This window comes from Taudactylus pleione, unplaced genomic scaffold, assembly GCF_031769625.1.
Source record: "Taudactylus pleione unplaced genomic scaffold, aTauple2 ptg000040l, whole genome shotgun sequence".
Lineage (NCBI taxonomy): Eukaryota > Metazoa > Chordata > Amphibia > Anura > Myobatrachidae > Taudactylus > Taudactylus pleione.
Window position 1 is genome coordinate 1,344,875 of NW_028284442.1, and position 22,001 is coordinate 1,366,875.

Here is a 22,001-nt window from a genome sequence, read left to right on the forward strand (position 1 = left end):
AGGACAGGGCTGTTCTTTGAACATGCCTGTGTTTCCTTCCCAAGGTGTTTACTCGCTTACACCTGAATGAGGGAATTGTGGTTCCGGCTTTTAATTCTCCAGACCTCTCGGCAGGTGAGGCCTCCATGGATGTGGTCCGTGCTCTGACGATCTACGTGGACCGCACTACTTCCATCAGGAAATTGGACTCCCTCTTTGTACTATATGGATTCCACAAGAAGGGATGGCCAGCTAACAAACAGACTATGGCCAGATGGATTCACATGACTATCTCGCAGGCATACACGCAGACTGGCCTTTCTGTGCCGGCTTCAGTATCTGCTCATTTTACTCACTCTGTGGGCCCCTCGGGGGTAGCCCAGTGTGGCGCCTCAGCTGAACAGCTATGCAAGGAGGCCATGTGGTCTTCCGTCCACACCTTTCTTAGATTTTATGCCTTTGATACATTTGCCTCTTAGGATGCTTCCCTTGGGCATTTGCCTCTTAGGATGCTTCCTTTGGGCGTTCTCCTATCTGCTCAGGACCATACCCGCCCTTGAACAACTGCTTTGGAACATCCCCAATATCTCCCTGTGGAACCCTATGGACCCTGAAGAAGAAAAGGAGAATTATGGTGAAACTTACCTTGGTTAACTCTCCTACTTCGAAGTCCATAGGGTCCACAGGGCTTGCGCCCTGATGCTCTTAGCTTCTATGGGTTTCTTCTCCTGGTCACTTGTTTCCTTCTCTATGTGATTCCTCAGTGTACCAGTCTTCCTCCTCTCCTATCCTGCTCCTGCCTTGGGCTTGTTAACAAAACAGAAGTGCCCTCAGGCTGTGGACAGGGTATAGGGGGAAAAGCTTGGCTGTTGGTGTCCGGTCCTCCAGGTCCCACCTACACCCCAGTGTCTCCCTGTGGAAGAAAGAGTTAACCAAGGTAAGTTTTACCATAACTCTCCTTGTTTATTGCAGCAATAATTTAATAAGCTGAACCAGGTTGGTTTTCCGTTTTTTAATTACTGGTGCTTTCAAAAGTCAGGCACTCTTGCTGGAATTGCACATATGGCTGCATCTCACAGGCTATTACATTTCCCCCTATAGGTATAACCTTTTACTAATAACTTATTTGTTATTCTCCAGAAAACACATCTTTCCCTCGATGTCTATGGTTTTTATACTCATGAGCGTTCTAGAATATCCTTGCAAGAATGTCTATAATGTTGAGGAAATGGCTTCTCATGTTCAAGGTGTATTATTGTTTTGACCCTTACACGTATCCTCTGGCATGTTTCACAGGGATGTGTTGAACAACAGTTTGACTCTTCCAATGGTGGTGTGTGTGTCTCAAAGAATGGGACATTTGCGGAAGAGTTTGCACATAACATTCGCACAATATTTTCCAATGTTGAAGTTAAACTTGGTAAGTTCTCTTTTCACAAGTAATGTGATCTGTTGGCTTCTGTTGTATGGTCTGATTACATTAACTGATCAGATGTTTTCTGTCTGCAGGAGAAGCCTCTGAAATTGATCAGCGAGAGAGATATGTGGGGCTTTGTGGACTGTTTGTCCTTTACTTCCAGATATTTCGTACAGTGGACAAGAAATTTTACAAATCTCTCCTAGATGTGTGTAAAAAGGTACAATATATTATTTAATATTTGAACCATGGTTTAGTAGTGTTCACAGATTCTTTCCAACAATATAAATGATATTGTGCAAAGCTAATTGAAGCAAAACTATTTAAATTTTACCTGCCACCATTTGCCTCATGCTTAGTAATATATCACTTCCTTTTTTTATTTTAGCATTGTGTGTAATATCATAAAAAAGTGTCATCGTCTCTTATTTATTATTCCCAAGCTTTGCCGAACCTAAGGCTTACCTATGTAACCTACCTAAAGGGGATATCCAATTAGCCCCGATATTTCGGGGGCGAAAAAACGGGGATTTTTTCCGATAATCCCCTTTTTTCACCCGTTTAGTTTTTTATCCCGGTATCCTCTTTGTTCGGTCGAACAAATAGTATATTTGGGCGAAAGCACACAGGTCTGTGAACTTCACATGGATCCAATTTGTTTTCACCATTGCAGCAGAGAAAACACGGAACTTTTCGAGGGTAATTTTTCGGGGCACATCAGGTCCCGAAAAAAAAGCCCCAGTAAGTGCTGGCGTCGGGTCGGACTTCGGGGCTTATTATATAGCCCCGGGGGACCCATTAGTGCCTGAACAATGTTCGGGGCTATTTGGATATCGCCCATAAAATGTATTTGCCTTGAGATCTCCAAGTAGAGTTTGTGTAGAGATGAAACATACATATTATTAATAATATGCAAAAAAATGTTAATGTGCATGTAAAATATATAACATATATAGTCTATAAAACATCAAGCAGGCTACCCTTCAAGTCAAAAAACACTTGATCAAGATGTTCTTGCTTTAAGATGAATCATTTACAGGCTATTGTCTTAAAGAAAACCTGCTCTAATATCTGTTTTGGTTACTTTTATGTTGAAGAACCGTCCATTCTACACATTATATGAAGCCACCAAGGGCACCAGATATATTGTAACTTAAATATAATTTGATCCCTACGTTTCATTTTACATCCCATAAACCCCAGCACCCAAAAAAGGAAACAAAATGCAACCTTCCCCTTTAGCAGTAGAGGAACACAGATATGATGGGTTATATCTCACCACTAGGAGGCAGGGCACTGACTTCTCTTCTTCCCTACAATGCCCCTGTTTCTCCTTCATCCACTAGGGGACACTGGAGCTTCATGACAGTGGGGTATAGACGGTGGGTTGAGTTGAGCCTGGCACTTTAAAAATCTACAAGTGTGACTGGCTCCTCCCCCTCTATGCCCCATCAGCCCCAGTTTTTAGAATGTGCCCGAGTAGAGCCGGTGCACAGGGGCTGTCTCCAGCCCTTAAGTATATATATATTAATTTATAAAGAAGAAACAAGAGGACAGGCAGACTGTTAGCTGTGACAGTCTGCCTGCATTGTGGGAGCCGCCAGAGAGGGGACCACACGGCTACTGCAGCCTGTGTCCGGTCACCCTATGGAGGGGAGGCTGCCTTTTGGCAGTGAAGGAGTAATCAGACTCAGCGGGGCCCGCCACAGCTAACACTGGCTTGTGTCCGGGTCCCCGCTCTCCCCTCACAGCCCAGCGCTCTGGCCGCAGCAGCCCTGTGAGTATGCACACCTCTCCTGTCTAGCAGGAGAGGTGAAAATAATTTGCTGGGGTTTTTTAACAGCGCGCGGCTGTCAGTGCCACGCTGGTGTTGCGGAAGAACACCAGCGCTGGCTGTTAGGTAGGCTCTGCAGAGGAAGCGGCGGTCCTACCTGTGCGTGCCGGTGCTTGTGTAAAGGCACCGGCACGTTAATCACTGGCGGCAGTCGTGCCGCTGGCCCCCGCGTGTGGCTGGGATGCAGGGCTATGCCGCGCGCATATAATAGCGGCGGCCATTGACAAAAGGGGGTGGAGCTTATAGGCCCTCCTCCTCTTCCTCCTTCACTGCTGGGCTCGTTTGGCGCGCTCTGAGAGGGAGTGGCGCCTCTGTAGAGCTAGAGCGGATCGGAGGGGAGAAGACTGAGCTTCTACAGGGGGTCTGTAATTACAGTAAGGTAGTTCACTACCTTCTGTTTTTTTTTTATTGATCTGCTCCTCCCTTATATTGCACTGTCTGCCCCTGTTACTGAGCTGCATTATTATTGAAATTCTGCTCCTCCTATACTGCTCTGTCTGCACCCTGAGTAGCATTATTATTGAAATTCTGCTCCTCCCTTATTGCTCTGTCTGCTCCCATACTTGAGTAGCATTATTATTGAAATTCTGCTTCTCCCTATACTCCTTTTGCACTACTGAGTTGTACGTGGTGTCTGTCTGTGAGTGAATGATGACATCCAGAACAGAAAAAGCTGCTTCACAAAAGCTGTTTGCCTGCAGTAAGTACAGGAAAAAATTTACCCATGCTCGCTCCGAAGGGTCTTCCCTGTGCGAGACGTGTGAAGCAGAGAGTGCTAGCACGCAGTCTGTCACTCCCTCCTTCATAAATAGTTTGGCAGGGGTCATGGCGGATCTTTCTTCTGAATTAGCCGCTTCCCGTAGGGAACGGGAGGCCGCCAGAGATCTACCTAGCACATCTCACCCTTCTTTTCTAGCAACAGAACCAGCGTGGGCTCAGAATTTAGTCCGCTCGGTGAATAGCCTTGCTCAGGTTATGGGTTCTGCGTCTAAAGCTCCTGAAGCTACGGTAAGTCGCTCATCTAAGAAGAGGGCTCTTCCGGCGGTTCTCCAGTCGGATGAGGACTCGGCAGCGGATCACTCGTCTCAGGAGGAAGGGGAGATGCTGGACGAATCAGACGTAGAGACTTACTCACAAGAACCTGAGGCAATGCAAGGTATTGATTCACTCATCCTAGCGGTGAGGGAAGTTCTTAAGATTTCTGGCCCGGAAGCTCCAGAATCGTTAGAAGACTCCTTGTTTGCCAGGTCACAGAAGATTGCTATCACATTCCCTGTTTCTCTCCAGTTGGACGAACAGATGACGGCAGCTTGGCAGAATCCGGACCGTAAATTCCAGATTCCTAAGCGTTTTTTCTCTCTTTACCCGTTTCCTGCTGAAAATAGAAAGAGGTGGGAGACCCCGCCACCTGTGGATTCTTCGGTTTCTCGGTTGTCAAAGAAGACCACGTTACCGGTTCCAGGAGCTACTACATTGAAGGAAACCTCAGAGCGGAGATTAGAAACCACTTTGAAATCCATTTATACGGCTGCAGGTGCTCTTCTCCGGCCGGCCTTGGTAGGATCTTGGGTCAACAAGGCTGTGGAAAAGTGGGCGGAACAATTGACTGAGGGTGTTAAATCCAACACTCCGTGGGCAGATCTGATTACCTTGGCAGAACATATTCAGGAGTCTGCAGTATACTTAGGAGACGCCTCCAGAGATATCGGCCAGGTAGGCTCTAGGATTTCTGCTTCGGCGATCTCTGCTCGCCGGGCACTTTGGCTTCGTGCCTGGCAAGCGGATGCTGAGTCAAAGAGAGCAGTGGAAGCTCTTCCTTTCACAGGCGATATTTTATTTGGTCCAGAGCTGGACAAGTGGATCTCGCTGGCCACTGGAGGTAAGAGTACTTTTCTACCTTCATCAGCACCTCCTCCGCGTCGCTCGTTTAGGGGACCTTCATTTCGTTCCTTTCGAGCATCTGCAAGATTTCAGGGACGATCGCGAGGTTCGTCTTCAGCGGGGCGAGGAGGCCGGGCTAGAGGACGTCAAGCGACTAATGCCCGCCGTCCAGATCCCAAGCCAGCAGACAAGCCTGTGGCATGACGGGCTTCCATCCCATCTCGGAGATCCGAAGGTGGGGGCTCGCCTCCAGCGTTTCTCGGAGGTTTGGAGATGGACTTCTCCAGACACTTGGGTTCGGAATCTGGTATCTCAGGGATACAAGATCGAGTTCGCTTTCACTCCTCCTGTGCGTTATTTTACAACAGGTTTGCCCGTCGATCCCTTGAAGCAACTAATTTTGCGTCAAGCGATCGAGAAACTTTTGCTGGCCGAGGTTCTGGTGGCGGTTCCCACTGCACAAAGACAACAAGGGTTTTACTCAAACCTTTTTGTGGTTCCGAAACCGGATGGGTCAGTCAGACCCATTCTGAATCTGAAATCCTTGAACCAGTATCTTTCATTTCACAGGTTCAAAATGGAGTCTCTCCATTCTGTCATTGCGGGACTAGAGGCAGGAGAGTTTCTGGTGTCGATCGATATCAAGGACGCCTATCTGCATGTCCCAATTTGGGTTCCTCACCAGGCTTTCCTCAGATTTGCCATCAAGGAAGCTCATTACCAGTTTCAGGCCCTGCCGTTCGGTCTCTCGTCAGCTTCCAGGGTATTCACCAAGGTGATGGCCGTCATGGTATCCCACTTGCGCTCTCGGGGGGTGACGATAGTTCCGTACCTAGACGATTTACTCATCAAGGCTCCAACGGCAGAAGTCCTTTTACACCAAGTGTCCCTTACACATCAGATTCTCATTCAACACGGATGGATTGTGAACTTCCAGAAGTCTCAGTTGATGCCGTCCCAGAGACTTCAGTTCCTAGGAATGATTCTAGACACTGTTCTGCTTCGTGTATTCTTGCCAAGGGACAAGGCCATAGCCATACAGGAGCTGGTTCGTTTGGTGCTCAGACCCAGGAAAGTGTCCGTGCATCTTTGCATCCGTCTCCTGGGAAAGATGGTGGCTTCCTTCGAGGCCATTCAATTCGGCAGATTTCACTCCAGAATTTTTCAACTGGATCTTCTGTCTCAATGGTCCGGGTCCCACCTACAGATGCATCGGCTGATGCGTCTGTCTCCCCGGACCCGCATATCCTTGCTCTGGTGGCTTCGGACGGAGCATCTGTTAGCGGGTCGGCGCTTTGGAATTTGGAATTGGACCTTGGTCACCACAGACGCCAGCCTCCGCGGATGGGGAGCTGTGGTTCTGGGCAGTCACTTCCAGGGGCTTTGGTCGCAGCAGGAGTCCCTCTTCCCAATCAATGTTCTCGAACTGCGGGCAGTCTACAGAGCTTTGATACAGGCTGCTCCTCTGTTACGAGGACTTCCGGTTCGGATACAATCCGACAACGCCACTGCAGTGGCATACATAAATCGCCAAGGAGGAACCCGCAGTCGTCTGGCAATGAGAGAAGCCAGTCGCATCCTTCTGTGGGCAGAAAGACATGTAGAGGTAATTTCCGCAGTGTTTATTCCGGGAGTCGACAACTGGGAAGCGGACTACCTCAGTCGTCAGGATCTTCATCCCGGGGAGTGGTCCCTTCATCCCGAGGTCTTTCATCAATTGGTTTGCAGATGGGGGAAACCACAGATAGACCTGATGGCATCACGGATAAATCATCAACTACCCCTTTACTGCTCCAGGACCATGGATCCGGCAGCGGTGGGAGCAGATGCTTTACTGATCCCTTGGCCATACAGCCTTGTGTACCTGTTCCCACCGTTTCCGCTTCTCCCTCGGATTCTCAAGCGGATCAAATGAGAGTCGTCCACCGTCATCCTAGTGGCTCCGGATTGGCCTCGTCGGGTTTGGTACTCCGATCTCTTATTCCTTCTGGCAGACGAACCTTGGCCTCTTCCGCTACGATCGGACCTTCTACAGCAGGGTCCATGTGTGTACCCAGATTTACGGCGGCTTCGTTTAACGGCGTGGCTATTGAGACCGCCATACTAAGAAGCCATGGTGTTCCTAGGTCGGTCATTCCTACCATGCTTAGGGCTAGAAAACCGGTAACATCAGCGCATTATCATCGCATTTGGAGGGCTTATATCTCCTGGTGTGAGGGTCGTGGATCTTCCATTTCCTCTTTTCATTTACCTCGTCTTCTTCTTTTTCTTCAAAAAGGCCTTGATGCGGGCCTACGCTTGAGATCGCTTAAAGTGCAGATTTCTGCTCTTTCTATTTTTTTCCAGCGTCGCCTAGCTCTGATTCCGGAGGTTCAGACCTTTTTTCAAGGGGTACTTAGAATTCAGCCCCCCTTTGTGCCACCCACGGCTCCTTGGGACCTGAATCTTGTTTTATCTTTTCCTCAGTCATCCACCTTTGAGCCTTTGCATGGATGTGGAATTGAAGTATTTGACTTGGAAGATGATCCTTTTATTGGCCCTGGCTTCGGCCAGACGAGTGTCTGAACTTGGAGCCTTGTCCTGCCGTTCTCCTTACTTGATTTTTCACGAAGATCGGGCGGAACTTCGTACCCGCCCTTCCTTTTTGCCCAAGGTGGTCTCGGGTTTTCATCTGAATCAGCCGATTGTAGTCCCAGCGTTGTCGGACTCTTCCGGGGATTCTCACTCTTTGGATGTGGTTCGAGCACTTCGCATTTATGTGGCCCGTACTGAGGGACTACGTAAATCAGAGGCTCTGTTCGTCCTTTATGATGCCAATCGGCGTGGCTGGCCTGCATCTAAGCAGACTTTGGCCAGGTGGATTCGTCTGACTATTCGTCAGGCATATGTTGCTTCTGCTCGACCACCGCCGGTATCCATTTCTGCGCATTCTACGCGCTCTGTGGGTACTTCTTGGGCGGCACGTAGAGGTGTCTCGGCTTCACAGCTTTGTAGAGCAGCTATGTGGTCTTCGGTTCATACTTTTGTACGTTTCTACAGATTTGACACTTTTGCGGCTTCTGCTTCAAATTTTGGTCGCAGTGTCTTGCAAGGGCGTTCAGCACTCTCCCCCCCAGGAGGGTAGCTTTGGGACGTCCCCACTGTCATGAAGCTCCAGTGTCCCCTAGTGGATGAAGGAGAAAACAGGATTTTGGTACTTACCGTTAAATCCATTTCTCCGATTCCACAGGGGACACTGGATGCCCACCCAGTGCTTCTTGCCTGTTATCAATTACTTGTTCTGCTTCAGTTCTGTTGCAGTTTTGTCTGTTTTCGTTGTGTGACTGTTTATCACTGCAGCCTGCTGTGTTCTTGCAATGTGTCAGTATGTTGGATTGTTTCTTTCCTGTTCTCCTTCTCTGTTCTTCAGTCTGTTCTCCGTCTCCTCTCGGGCTCAGTTCTTTAAAACTGGGGCTGATGGGGCATAGAGGGGGAGGAGCCAGTCACACTTGTAGATTTTTAAAGTGCCAGGCTCAACTCAACCCACCGTCTATACCCCACTGTCATGAAGCTCCAGTGTCCCCTGTGGAATCGGAGAAATGGATTTAACGGTAAGTACCAAAATTCTGTTTTCAATGCTCCTCTTCTGTTCTTCTACCAGTGTCCTGCACAGGTGATGGAAAAAAAGAAATTTGAATGTATTCTTAATTTGTCTTTCTAGGTTCCAGCAATCACTTTAACTGCCAATGTAATTTGGTATGCTGACAGTTTCCTAATCCAGAAGTTACCAGCTGCTGCCAAATTAATGGACCGGAAGAGTTTACATTCCATTAAGACTCAAAGGGAAAGTTATCTACAAACAAAGGCTCAATCCCTAACCAAGTGGGTCTATTTGATAACCGCAAACCCCTGTGCAACACTGTCAGTTTTTACTACACCCTGTACCATTTGCTCTCTTACCGAAGCCCTACCCATGTTTTCCATGATTTGAAATATAATTTATAGTAAGGTGACATTTAATGTCCTGACACCTGAATTCATTCCTTAACACAGTATTTTCCAAAGCTGTTCTTCATACACCCCCAACAGTTAATGTTTTCTAGATTTCTGTCTGTGGGGGCGTGCTGTCAATCAACATCGACAGCACGCCCCCTTTGATCAGACACAACGAGCGAAGGAAAGTCCTTCGCTCGTCGCGTCTCGCGCATGCGCACGACGGAGCTCCCTCCGTCGTGCGCATGCGCAGTGCACACAATCGACCCACTTGCGAGCGGACAGCCGCTCGCGAGTGGGTCTGAATCAGGCCCATTATCTGTTGTTGGTGTGTGAGGACCACATTTGGGCAAGACTGCCTTTTATGGGTGATGTGTTACTCACAGAGGCTTCATTTCATTTACTTAGAGTAAGGTTTTTTTTTATGTTGAACAGTGTTAAGAATAATTCTGTTCAAAATCCATAATGTAAGAAAATAACATGTTAAAAATTTAGCAGGATTGGAAAACCACAATGTCATAATCTATCTGCTTTGCCGCCTGTGCACAGAGTGGCACCATTGGCTCATGTGGTTAGCTCTGTCTACAATCTTTTAATTGGCTACAAGAATTTAGAGATTAATGATCTAAGCTGTGTCATGTGGAGAGCACCACTATCTACATTGTCTTTTTTTTTTTATAACATTTACAAAGAATTTGATGAAAGATAAGAACCACTTGCCCCATCTATTCTGCCCCTTTTCATTTATCCTTTTAGCAACTTCAACCCTATTTGCTCCTTACGTCTCTCTTAAGGATATTCTTAGCCTATCCCAAGCGTGTTTAAATTGTTCCACCGTTTTAGCTTCATTCACTTATCCATTGATTTCTGTTGCTCCAAGAGATGTCCAGTCATATTACGTGCTTGTAAGCTCTTGGATGATGAAGATGGAATCCATTTTGTCCAGAGAGCAGAAAACGGAAAAATTTGCTGAGGATCTGACCAACAGATGTAACATATTTGTGCAGGTATTTTATTTTAGCTTTTTTTCCTCAAAAATATTAGCCTAGCTAGAATAATTGATGACATCTAAGAGTATAGTTAAACTTTACACTGTGTTAAAATAGTGGCCTTGACAAACTTTTCAATATTGGAACTCTCATAAGACAGAATTGATACCACGGCCTATTGTGCTTGGACCTTGCCCTGCCCTTCCCTCACACATTGTCCTTACAATAACATTAGTTCTCTATTTCCTTTTATATTCCAACATTTCTGTTTGTTCTCCTGTTTCTTCCAGGGTTTCCTTTATGCCTGTGGCCTTAGCAACATCATCAAAACTACTATGAACTTGTACATGTCTATGCAGAAACCTATGACCAAAACATCGGTGAAAGCATTGTGTAGACTTGTAGAGCTTCTCAAGGTAGAGTCTTTATTTTCCTTCATCTGGCCATGTACATTATTGTATAGAATATTTGGCTTTAATATACAGTAGTTATAAAATTATATGTTCTATTAGTTATTGGTTTCTGAGGACAATTTTGATGTTGAAGGTAAATATATGTTATGCTGATCATATGCTGCGACATTTCAGCAGATGTAGTGCCGTTTGTCACTATGTCACAACTTGTCAGGTGGAAAGGGCCCTGATGCCCAACCATAATCTTATTTGCATTGATCAAATTATCCAGCATATTAGTTAATACAGGTGACTTCTGTTAGGCTGTAAGCGTGAATATGTCCCATCACTGTTAATGCTTGAAGGCCCTAAATAGCTGCAACTCGTCCTGTTTGGGCACCCAAGTTTTGTGGTCATACCGAACAATGATCTGGTAACAGCACGACCGGGCATTTTGTTGCCAGCTTTATAGTATTAATCTCTATATAAATATATTCCACTGTGCTAGTACTGTTATTGGTAATGTAAAATTATTCTATACAATTTACATGGTTTTCATGGTACTGATTATAGCAGTGGTCTGAGAATATATTGTCCATAGAAGCTGTGACTTTTCCATGCACTGCGACATTGTCCTATATAACTGTGTAACAGCTAGTGCCTGGAGTACTATATCCAGATTACTACATCCTCATCTTCACTAGATGGTATAATGGGTCATTAACGCTGCGTTTTATTATTCCTAATATTTTGCAACACTGTACAACAGTGATGTCAAACTCGGGCCATACAGCTGCAGTGGAACTACACATCCCAGCATGCACTGCCACAGTTTTGCTATTATGGCATGTTAAAACTCTGGCAGGGCATGCTGGGATATGTAGTCTACAACAGCTGGATGGCCACGAGTATGACACCCCTGCTGTACAATAATCATATTCATTCGTAGCTTACACTTCAAAGTCCCACACACACACTGCTGCACCTCAAAGCTGACGATATCGCATTCGGCGCCATGCATGTTAATGAAGGATGAAACGAGTGATCATTTCGTCCTTCATTAATCGCTGCAGTGTGTACCGGCAATCATGCCGGTCGCACAAGTGTGAACCTATCTTAAGGCTGCAGATGTACTTCAAAGTCTATTCTTCAACTCGGACAACGCCGGGTTTCTCAGCTAGTGACAATATACACCTCTCTGAAAAAATAGTCTATACTTTGGGCAGATTACATTTGCCACACCTAAACTACAGAAGGCAGATTCTACTCGGAGTCTATGGATGTGCAGGGAGAATTTGCCTACCGCCACAAATTGAATCCACCCCTTTGAGTGTCACTGAAATTGATGATATTTTTTCTCCAGGCTATTGAGCACACTTTCCACAGAAGAAGTATGGTGGTTGCTGATTCGGTGTCCCATATCACTCAGCACCTCCAGTATCAAGCTCTTGCTGCCATTGCTGTTGCAAAGGTAACATCTATACAATAAGCAAGAAAGTGTGTCTGTTTGTCCTTTATGCATGGCCAGAGTTTTGGACCTATCTCCACCAAATTTGGCATGGTGGTGTAGTTTGACCAGGATTAGGTCTTTGCCTAGGTTTGAACTTCGTCAGGGCCACACACTGTCACACAATCCCTAGAAATGAGGACACTCTTATATTACACAGATTCTGGGGTTACATTAAGTGGAAATTAGCAGTCTGCCAATAACCTGTGTGAAAGCTACAAAAGTATCGTTTTAAGCTCACATGCTGAGCAAGTGTGGACTCATGCAATTTCATATTAAATCCAGAGTTAGTCCTTTTTAAAGTGACCATATATATTAGTCAGCCCTCTGTGTTTGCATGCAATGGCGTAACTAGTACTTTGTGGTCCACATAGCAAGATCTTAAAAGGGCCCCCCCAGAGGTAAAGAAAACACATACATTATGCCACACTGTAATGCCCCTCACACTACACAGTAATGCCCCATACACATTATACCACACAGTAATGCCCTTTACAGATTATGCTACTTAGTGGTAGTGCCCCATATAACACATTATTCCACACAATAGTAGTGCCCCTTATACATAATGCTCCACAGTAATGCCCCTTATAACATTATGCCCCACAGTTATGCCCCTTACACATTATGCTCCCACCAAGCAACTTACCTCCCCGTGTCCCTCCAGCAGCCTCTCGCCTCCTCCTGTGTGCCATCAGCAGGCAGCAGGTGTGGATTTGGTGCAGGGCCGCCAGCTAATCACAGCTGGTACAGTGGCAGACATGGACAGACAGCGCCAGCGCAATTTGAATCTGGTGTCGGTCACGAGCCTATCGGGGCTCGTGGACCGGCAGCCAATAAGGAGCTGCCACTGCTGATTGGCTGCCGGTCCGTGAGCTGTGATGGCCTTGTGACCGGTGGCACTGTCTCTCCATGTCTGTCTGCCAGTGGGCCAGCTGTAACCCCTCTCTCCTCTTCACGGATGCTGGGAGGCCATCTTCAGCAAGGCTCTGCTAAGCTGACCGCCAGAGAACGTGCAGCTCCTCCTCTATACCGCACAAAGAGTGTGTCAGGTTATAGTAAGCATATTTTACCTCAGCTAGCTAGGTGTTGCTGTATTTCTGAACCTCTTTTTGTTTTGTTGTATTAATGCAGAAGAGAGTAATTTCTGACAAGAAATACAGTGAGCAGCGCTTGGATGTTCTATCTGCTCTAGTGCTGGCTGAGAATACCCTGAATGGCCCTTGCACAAGGCAGAGGAGACTTGTGGTTGCACTAGCATTAAGTGTGGGAACACAGATGGTAAGAGTTAATTGTGTGTGCAATAGTACATTACTATTGACTATTGTGTTGACTTTTTGCTCAGTGAGCATCTTAAACTGTGTTACAGTACTTGTGGTAATAATAAAAATGTTTGATTCTATTTAGCCATATACTCTTGTATCTTCTCATCTGCCCCACTAAGTGACAGCAGTTGTATGCTGACCTGAAGGCTGCTATATGTGCCTGCTGCCGCCTTGTTCTTCTACAGAAATATTGTTAGAGACGAGTAGAGATGGTTTTGAGGTGTTCATAGATGGAGTTCGCCTCATGCATTATAGCTATTCTTATTATATTTTATAGAAAACGTTTAAAGATGAGGAGCTTTTACCACTCCAGCTGGTTATGAAGAAACTGGATCTCATCAGTGAATTAAGGGAAAGGTAAAGAAATTAGATCAGTACATACGAGTGGCTCTCTATGGGTAGCATTTATTTGTGTGTTTAAAGTCCTGACAACAAAACCTACTGTATACCAGCATTTGTTCCTTATTCCTGTATTTATATTGATGCCAAAATATCTCCAAAAAGAGTGCTGTTTGGCTGATTGTGGGGTGTTTTTCTTTTCTTCTCCCATTGTGGATATATCTGTCATGTTTGCTTGTCCATGTTGAAGATCAGTGGAAATGTGATAGATGATGTAATGAGTGACAGCGCTGTGTTTTATTTCTAGAGTCCGGGCACAGTGTGACTGCTGTTTCCTGTACTGGCATCGGGCAGTATTCCCAATTTATCTGGATGATGTATATGAAAATGCTGTTGATGCGTCAAGGTTACATGTGAGTGAACAGTAGTTTGTTTTAAACAGTTAAAAATAGCTGTATACCCAATGTGGAAATGACAATTCCATTAATTTGACTTTTTGGTTTTATCTAAATTGTTTATATTCAAGATGATAATTGCTGTAAGTGCCTTGATTGCCACCCTCACTAAGCAATGGCTATATCCCTCCCTTTGTTGGCCATATTTCTCCTTCATCAACTAGCTGTTGCCCGTGGCTTCGCCCTCGATGAAATCGCTTCTGCCAACATATTTTTTATTTGAGGTGTTGTATTGCTTTGCATAGGGGCTCTGTCGCGTGAGTAGCCCCATGTGACTATTTGTATAGGACTCAAGGTGCTAAAGTCGAGTACACACTATACGGTTATTGGGCTGCTCAGCAGATAATTGTATGATCTTCCCGATAATTGTATTGTGTGTATGCTGGAGCATTAGCCGATAAACTACTTCAAATGCTCCTGCAATGATATGGCTACACGCCATTTCGGTCCAACTTCCCGATCACGTTGAAGATATGTAAAGACTGAGCTAAAAATTGCTCAGTGTGTACTCTTTTAGCTGTTTTGCTACTTTTGTTGCCAATTTTCTCTAATCCTTGAATAATTTATTGCTAGTTTTCGTCTAATCTCTTTTATGTACTATTTTTGTGAATTTTGCAATTGAAAGCACTTTGCAAAAAATATACGCTTCAGGCTTGTAAAACCTTAGCGCAAAATAAAGTCCTTAATGGGGAACCTCCTTACGCCACTCTATTGAATATCTGTCGCACTGAGAGCATAGCTAAGTAAGATCACATTTGGACGAGATGGGGGTCTCGAACTATCTGATTAGTGTCCTTGATATAATTCTAGCATTGGCTGCGTATTTCGCATGATGAGGGAACAGTAATAAATACAAGACTATTGGATTTTCTTTAAAGGGACTTTGGGGCTTGGTAATATCATGAATGCCAGGGTATGCATATCTGCTGAGTGAGGTGAAAGCAGTGGCCCCTAGGTTAGCTAATCACATTAATAGCCCTTTTGCTGCACTATGATTTGGTCTGCCTAGGGTTCTGGAAAATTTATATGAACTCTGCCATAGCATAATGTAAGCTAATTTATGTATTGCTATGCTGTCCAGACAACTTTGAGAAAGTGTGGGGGCCCTGGAAATGTCTAGGGGATGTAATCAGGATCCCGACGGTGACCATCCCGACAGTCACAATACCGGCAACAGAATACCGATGGTCAAAATACAGATGAATCCTGTATTAGGGTTAGGCACTAGGGGAGGGTTAGGGTTAGGCTGCCAAAGGGGATGTTTGGAGCTAGGCTGCGGGAGAGATGGGTTAGGGTTAGAATACGCACTAAAATTCATCTGGATTCCACTGTTGGTATTGTGACAGTCGGTATGGTCACCGCCGGGATAACATACCCAACCCTTGTCTAGTACCCATGCTGATGCATAATGTACTGTGTTTTAGCAATTATAATGCTGCATTTTCTGCTGTTAGTAATTCGTTTCCTGATTTCGATTTAGTTTTGCCGGGATTAAGCCTAATATCTTTAGTTCATGCAAATATGAGTCACTCTACAAATCACCTTGTATAACCCCCTACTTGTCTATGTGCAAACAGTGCTGAGTAATATGGTAATATCTCACATTTTATCTTCCCCCGGACTAGGTCTTTTATTTAGCAACTTCTCTAATGGCCATCCTACATGTAATTCCGATGGCAGCCATGTCAAAAGTATTAATAGACTGTTTTTCCCCGCCCCCCATGTTTAGTATATGTTCAGTGCGCTGTGGAGCTGTGTCCCTGCAATGATGCACGCCAGACACCTGGAATCCCATGAAGTGTTACTGAAGTGCTATGACAAGGAAATCATGGAAGTATTGACAGAAGTAAGTTCAGGCCACGTAGTTATCAATCCAGAGGCTACATAGGCAATGGGGTTATTTTAAAAATAAGCACATTGTCAGAGTTTAATACAGGTTTATTGGAAACTTATAATAAATATATATAGAGACTGATGCTATAAAGATCTGTTATAAGTGCTGTATTGTGAGTAACTTCTATCTGAATTTGTCCCTTCCCTTTATGGTGTCATTATGTATCTTGTGTGTTTGGCTCTAGGGGCCGAATTCAATTAGAGGTGAAAAGTGCCATCTGGTGAAAAGCGGAATGAATTCGCCTGAATTGCCGCAATGTTTTCTCCATGCGCATCTCCGCTTTTCGTCCTATTCCATGGTAAAACAGGCGAAAATGCGGATAGGCGAATGTAGCGTAAAGCGAAACTAGCGAAAAGGACATCTTTTTGAGGGAAATCAGTCTGTACCTCATAAAAAGGCTAAATTGACACTGGAAATCTATATAGAAGAGTAGTAATAGTCCTAATAAAGGTATTTAGTGAACTTATTTTGAGGCAAAGGGCTGTTATATGCATATGTGTGGAAAAAAATGGTATAAAGCAATGTTTAATCACAAAAATAAGTACCGTAGTTATAATTTGGGGTACGTGAAATTGGGTCCTACTATATTTTGATATCCCTAAAGTAAAGACTTAAAAAAAAAAATCGTAAAAATACACCTGCTGCAGCCTCCTGCAATCTCAAAACACCTGTCACATCCATATAGCCCCCCAAAATCCCAGGCTTCCCACTTTTTACCCATTTTCCAACACTTTTGACATAATTTTTTTTTTTTTTTCTTTTTTTTCTACTGATTAGTCATTAGGGGGGTGTCCAAAGGGTTCTGGATCAAATCCCCACATTTGCACCCCAAAATAGCGATTTTGCACTTCCAATTCACCTGCCTAAAGGTGGAGAAACTTTTTCGCCTATTTTTCCATGTAAGGTTTTCGCGTAGGCAAAAACGTCCTGGAATTGAATACGGAGAAAAGTTGAAAACAGACAAACTTTTCGCCAAACGGCACTTTTCACGGCTAATTGAATCCGGCCCTAGGTCTGTAGCATCGAGTACCATTCACGTGTCATGTGCCGTATTTACTGTTTGTCTATAATACAGTGTTAGCAGCTGTATTTCCTAGTGTAGTAATAGTTTTCTGATCATCTTTAGCTAAAATCTACAAGTGACATTGAATTTGTGTTGACTTCACATACAATCCTAGTAGGCTGGTTTACACAGAGCATAACTGTGACTCCGCTCTCTGGTCAATCCGTGTTCTTAAGTTTATATTGAATGCACATTTATGGTAATGGTTTATGCAGATTACCCTCCTATTTTAATTGTATTTATGAAACATTTTGTTTTTAGCATCTGTTAGACAAGTTATGTAAAGAAATAGAGAAGGATCTCCGTCTGTCCGTCCACACTCACCTCCAGCTTGATGAAAGAAATCCTTTTAAAACCGGTTTGAAGGACTTGGCCTATTTTTTCTCATTGACGCCAATACGCTTCTTTGACAGATTTATTGATATCAAAGGTAATGTCAAATATACCAAATGCATGATCTACTGTAACTAGACCAAAGCAGTAATTCTCTCAAACAATTGTGTAATCTGGTACTTGGTTTAATCCTACAGAATACTGTCATATTGTATTTAATAATGTATCTGATAGTATAAATCTATCTGTATATGTAGCATGGTGCACATAATACTATTTGGATCTCTTGTTTGCAGCCTACGTTACGCATTATCTGGATAAAACTTTCTATAACCTGACCACAGTAGCGCTGCATGACTGGGCCACTTACAGTGAGATGAGAAACTTGGCAACACAGCGCTATGGCTTAACGATGACTGAGCCTCATTTGCCAAGCCAAACATTGGAGCAGGTATTGTCTATGGAAAAAAAATGTATTAACTAGGAAACCATTATGATTTAAATATCAACAGTTTTGCCCCATGTACAAACTATACACTCTATAGTCTGCACCACAGGCAGCATTGGACAGTCATTGATAGCTCAAAATATCAGAGGAAAGTACCTGCTCACAGACACTGTCACATGCTGATGACAGTAGCGTTCAGACTGAATGCCCAGTGCAGCCGAGAGAGACTACCTGTCCTTTCTCTGATCCTTGCCTACAGTTCACATGGCTCATTATGGGAATTTTTTACCAAAGAACCTCAACACATTCCCTTCCCTAATACAACCTGGTTATTGCCCAAGTGCAACTGTTATCTACCTCACAATATCCAACCCTACTGAATACAGTTATCTAGGGATATAGTGACCTCACATTAAACTGTCAGCACAAACTCTGGATAACCGGTTCTGACTGTCAAATCCAGAATCTATGAATGGGCCATGTTTTAGGTATCCTTATGTAAGTGACTACCCAGTGCAAATCAGTTGTGTTGGTGTGTTTCCTGATGGTGGTCCTACCAGAACCATTCTAAACAATCGGTCCCATCAACTGAATAAAAAAAAAAGTACTTTCTCACGGTTTCCTCCCCTGTCCTATACCCTAGCATGGGTCTTCAACCTTTGGCCCTCCAGCTGCTGTGGAACTACAGATCCCAGGATGCCCTTCCACCATTTTAGCGTGCTGTTATATCAAAATGTTGGCAGGGCATGCTGGGATGTGTAGTTCCACAGCAGCTGGAGGGCCAAAGGTTGAAGACCCATGCCTAGTGGTTGTCTGGGAAACCTCAGCTTAGTTTAGTTCTGTGCAGTTGCATTATTATTTCTATTCTTTTATTTGCCAAGTTGGAGATTTACATATTAGCTTGAGCAGCTGGGGGTGGCTAGGAGGAGGGGGAGGGGGACTGCGTAGCTGCCACAGTGGGCATGTCCATCTGGTGAATTGTCTGGCCAATACTAACATTTATAGTGCCAGGGGCCCGACAACTCCAGCCATCAGGCCCATACTGTAAACTGGCTGTGTGGTAAGGTAAGGGCTCCCCACTCAGAGGTGATCCACTGGATCAGACTGCTCTGTATGTTGTGTTTTGTTTTGCATTCCGGCACCAGTCTGACTTCTGCACCGCTGCTTATTCTGAATGCAGGGTCTTTTGTGCAGTCGACAGCTACACTGGTTAATGCATTGCAGCTGGTGCTGTATGAGAGAGATGCTTTGCTGTCCATAGGCCCTTTGGCTAATATATTGCAGGTAGCATTAATGCAAGATCTGTTTTGCAGCCCAGAGCTGCTTTGGCTTATGCACTGCAACTGGCACTATATGCGAGATTTGTTTTCAGTCTATCATTACTGCAGTTAATCTGGACAATCTGCTGATCATGGAAATTTCTACCAGTCTGCTAGCAGACTCATGTTCTGGAGGTAGCCAATGGGGACACTGCATGCCAACTACCTTTACGCTCTTTGTGTTCTTTGGTAACAGTTGTCCTTGTTAGTATTGTTCTTGCCACTGGGGTATGGATGGGGAGGAGCCTGAGTTTCCCAGTTCTTAGTGCATAGGTTCCCTGCTCTATACCGTAGTATACAGACTCCAGTTCCCTAATTGGTAATGAGAAAATTATGTAATGTAAGCACAAGGACCCCATTATTGAAACTTGTATGCCTCACACATTTAGCTTGCTAACATAACACAAAGACAAATTAAAGACAAATGTTTCCCCTGGGAATACCTCCAATGTGCCAATGTTTCTAATCGCCCATCTCAGGATGGCCACATGACCTCTTATGGCTGAAATGATGAACAGATCTCTGCATTACTCATTTGTTCTATTTATTTTATATCAGGGTTTGGATGTTCTGGAAATCATGAGGAATATTCATGTGTTTGTGTCGCGCTACCTGTACAACCTCAATAATCAGGTATGAGGATGTTTCCATATCTCTTGATAGATGTATCCCAAACTGTAAGCTGTATTGGTATAAGTCACTGCAGAGTTACAAGGCTGCATGTAGAAGAGTGCTTTTATATGGACCATAGAAATCAGAGATGGTTTCTAACATAGGTAATAGTCATCAGTAGAGTTTTGTTGTATTTCTATCTGGCACAAGTATTTCTAGTATAACCGTAATGACATTAAAATTTGCCCTATTATACAGGTATTGTGTACAGGAACTACTTGTGTAGCTTTTATGCAACTTGAGCACAGTCAGCTGTATGGTTGATGTAATGTCCTGGTGCTGCTTTCCCTGCAGATCTTTGTAGAGAGGACCAGCAACAACAAGCACCTGAATACCATCAACATCCGCCACATTGCCAACTCCATTCGTACGCATGGCACTGGGATCATGAGTACAACTGTAAGCATTTCTTATCTAGAAGTGTAAATGTGTCACTGTGGTCATCATTATTGTTTAGGTACTTCTAAACTAATTGCCATACTATTATTTTGGTGTATAAGTAACTTGACCATATACTGTACCTGTACTGCTAACAGCAGCTTAGTTGCAGTGTGATTGGTTATGAAGTGCAGCTCTGGTACATATTGTACTCCTTTTTGTCATCAGCCTTTCACAGATTTGGGGTTGGCTGTCCGCTCAACTGTTTCTGTGCCGCCCTCTTTGTATTAGTCTGGTACCTGGAAGCTGAGCAACTTATAACCTGTTTGGTCTCAATCAGCAGTGTGGTAGTATCCGTGGTAATTGCACAATGTTCTCTCACTGATAGAACGCTAGATTTCGCTCATTATGCTAAATACAGCAGGATAGACCTGAGAATGTGACCAGAATAATAGGCGATTCTTCTCCTAGCTTCTACAGAGCTCATAGTGGATGTTGCCAAGTCCAGACTGTATCTCTTCTACCTAAACACATCAGTGTATGTTACAGTATATTTACACAGAGCGCTTTTAGTTTGATTGTGTACCGTGTTTCACAGTACAGTATATCTTGTTTACTGCTTTCCAATAATAATCATTAAATCAGCACATAATATATAAAAGTACAAGTTAGGTTATGTAATCATGACTAAAGAACCTTAAAGTAAGTTAAACGCTACTTTATCCTGTTCCTTAGGTTAACTTTACGTACCAGTTCCTACGGAAGAAGTTTTATATATTCAGCCAGTTTATGTATGATGAACACATTAAGTCCAGATTGATAAAGGATATTAGATATTTCAGAGAAGTTAAGGACCAAAATGATCAAAAGGTAATTACAAATTTTCTGTGTACATTTTATTGCTTCTGTAGCATACATTAAGGATTGGTGCCCATTAATAGTAGTTTAAAATATTCAGCTGTTTGCCATACATTTATTAAATAGTTTTATCTGCAAATCTAATTTTGCTTTTGCGTATAACATTTTTAGATATAATTAATTTGCTTTTCTAATATTATTCCGTTACTCTTGTTATTTCTTTCATTGCTAGACTTTTAATTGCTACTAGATTGTGTTTCTCCCTGTTATCAGCATTTATGCTGTTGCTATTGCATAGGGTCTCTGTTAGATAACATGTAATGTTGTCTCCTTATTTGTTTGTTCAAGAAGTACAACTAACTTTGCAAAAATGCCGTCAATGTAATGCGTGTGTGATTCTTTCCTATAGTATCCTTTTGAAAGAGCTGAAAAATTTAATCGTGGCATTCGGAAGCTTGGTCTCACGCCTGATGGACAGAGTTATCTTGATCAGTTCAGACAACTGATTAGTCAAATAGGTGAGCAGCAACTAATAAGTACATTGTTACTAGACTCCCCTGCGACTGGTGCTGGTTTGGCTTAGAGGCAATGGGGATAACTTACCAATATTACACAGAATCCCAGGAACAGACATACAATTAGTTTTTGTCTAGTTAGTATATGTTTGGTTACTGTTTAGTTTAAATTATTATGCACCTAGATGTCATGTTTTTTGTAAGTGGGCTCTAATGAGCAAAGTGACCTATCCGCACATGTGGCCTTGCCTATGCATCTTTCATTAGAATACATCACTTGGTTATCTTGCTCTAGACAAAATTGAGACTTTATCAATGTGTCTTTAGAATGTTCTTAAATATTTGCTTAATTATTTACATAAACATTACTGGAGAATTCCTGAGGCTAGTGATAATTTGCAGCCCATTTACCTAGGCCTCTTGAAGTTGAT

At 43.8% G+C, this 22,001-nt stretch overlaps 1 protein-coding gene across 1 annotated transcript in view; it reads left to right on the forward strand.

Annotated features, from left to right (window-relative positions):
- Positions 1-22,001, forward strand: part of WASHC4 (WASH complex subunit 4) — a 94,031-nt gene that overhangs the window by 52,890 nt on the left and 19,140 nt on the right. The window contains exons 11-26 of the mRNA XM_088454353.1: positions 1,276-1,399; positions 1,489-1,616; positions 8,812-8,972; positions 9,964-10,090; positions 10,363-10,488; positions 11,828-11,935; positions 13,106-13,252; positions 13,574-13,653; positions 13,943-14,048; positions 15,820-15,936; positions 17,309-17,477; positions 17,677-17,831; positions 19,706-19,780; positions 20,114-20,218; positions 20,933-21,067; positions 21,465-21,573. Coding sequence (XP_088310479.1) covers positions 1,276-1,399; positions 1,489-1,616; positions 8,812-8,972; positions 9,964-10,090; positions 10,363-10,488; positions 11,828-11,935; positions 13,106-13,252; positions 13,574-13,653; positions 13,943-14,048; positions 15,820-15,936; positions 17,309-17,477; positions 17,677-17,831; positions 19,706-19,780; positions 20,114-20,218; positions 20,933-21,067; positions 21,465-21,573 — 1,972 coding nt within the window. The remainder of the gene's footprint in view (positions 1-1,275; positions 1,400-1,488; positions 1,617-8,811; positions 8,973-9,963; positions 10,091-10,362; positions 10,489-11,827; positions 11,936-13,105; positions 13,253-13,573; positions 13,654-13,942; positions 14,049-15,819; positions 15,937-17,308; positions 17,478-17,676; positions 17,832-19,705; positions 19,781-20,113; positions 20,219-20,932; positions 21,068-21,464; positions 21,574-22,001) is intronic.